This window comes from Condylura cristata, unplaced genomic scaffold (genome assembly GCF_000260355.1).
Source record: "Condylura cristata isolate star-nosed mole 26May11 unplaced genomic scaffold, ConCri1.0 scaffold00033, whole genome shotgun sequence".
NCBI lineage: Eukaryota > Metazoa > Chordata > Mammalia > Eulipotyphla > Talpidae > Condylura > Condylura cristata.
This window is the reverse complement of record NW_004567134.1, coordinates 16984710-16985934: the sequence shown is the minus strand read 5'-3', so window position 1 is coordinate 16985934 and position 1225 is coordinate 16984710. Positions and strand designations below refer to the sequence as shown.

Here is a 1225-nt window from a genome sequence, read left to right as displayed (position 1 = left end):
GTGTCCTGAAGGCCGGCGTGCGTGGCCGTGTCCTGTAGGCCCGCGTGCGTGACCGTGTCCTGAAGCCCCGCGTGCGTGGCCGTGTCCTGAAGGCCCGCGTGCGTGGCCGTGTCCTGAAGCCCCGCGAGCGTGGCTGTGTCCTGAAGATCATTTCTGGAGACAGGAAAAAAGGAAAGGGCACATCAGGAAGTAACGGCACCGCGCCCTACACGGCCGGCTCTGCAGGCGCCCCCACGGCTGCGGACACAGGACGGGGAGAGCTGCTGCTCTGTAACTCTGGGGCCGCGGGAGTCTTGGTTCGTTGGGTGAGTCAGTGGGTCAGAGTGGGAGACAGCCGGGAGTCGAAGCACCTTCTTACCAAGCTCTGGGAGCTCTGGACTGTGCCGTATGTAGGAAACGGCACAACAATTTCGGACATCTTGCTCCCACTGCAGTAACAAGACAAGGCGGTCACGTCACCACCAACCTCGCTTGCTTCTGTCAGAGAGCTGGACCTGGGAAGGGCGTTCCAGGGCAAAGCAGCCCGGAGACAGCCGCAGGAGGGCTCGCTGTGGGCCGAGCGCTGGGCCCGACGCGAGGGACTCTGTCATGGGCGCGGGGCTCCTCGCCCTCGTGAGCTCCCCAGGAGCGGCAGTGGAGAGGCAGGAGGGCGAGTGGGTTTGCGTCCCAGGAAGGTGGGCAGACGTCCTGTGTGCACGCTCGCCCGGGTGCGGGCCTGGCTGCAGCCGGCCTCGGGGCAGGGAGTGGGGAGCTGAAGTGAGCCCCAGGTTTCCAGCTTGAACAGTGGGCAACCAGGCCACACATTCACTGGTCACTGGACGGCGGGGGTGGGGGGCCAGGGCTGAAAAGAAGGGGTCTGGACTCTCCGGCAGACATCTGCCCACAATTTATCTGTAAAAGGAAATAGAAATTTGGCAGTGACACACCCAGGTCATGGCCCTTCCTATCTGTGTTTTGTTCCGTGCTGGGCTGCCGCGGAGCTCAGAGGGTGAAGTCGAGAGAGGTGGTGCTGTTTTGTTTCGTCCCCGCTTACGCAGGCAGAGTTGCAACAGGCCCTCTCCATCATCTGTGGAATTAGGAGAATGTGCAGGACTAAAATAGTAGGTTCCAGGCCTCATAGCTCAGCTGTGAGTGGGACCAAAAAGTGGGCTCCTGCGCCTAAGAGCGGGACTCAGGGTGCCACCTGCAGGCTGCCGCCCTGACTGCACTGCCCTCGCCTGAAGCC

General features: G+C 62.5%; 1 protein-coding gene across 1 annotated transcript in view; it reads right to left on the bottom strand.

Annotated features, from left to right (window-relative positions):
- RAD18 (RAD18 E3 ubiquitin protein ligase) overlaps positions 1 to 1225 on the bottom strand; it is a 66705-nt gene that overhangs the window by 12303 nt on the left and 53177 nt on the right. Inside the window, exon 13 of the mRNA XM_012732091.1 lies at positions 18 to 153. Coding sequence (XP_012587545.1) covers positions 18 to 153 — 136 coding nt within the window. The remainder of the gene's footprint in view (positions 1 to 17; positions 154 to 1225) is intronic.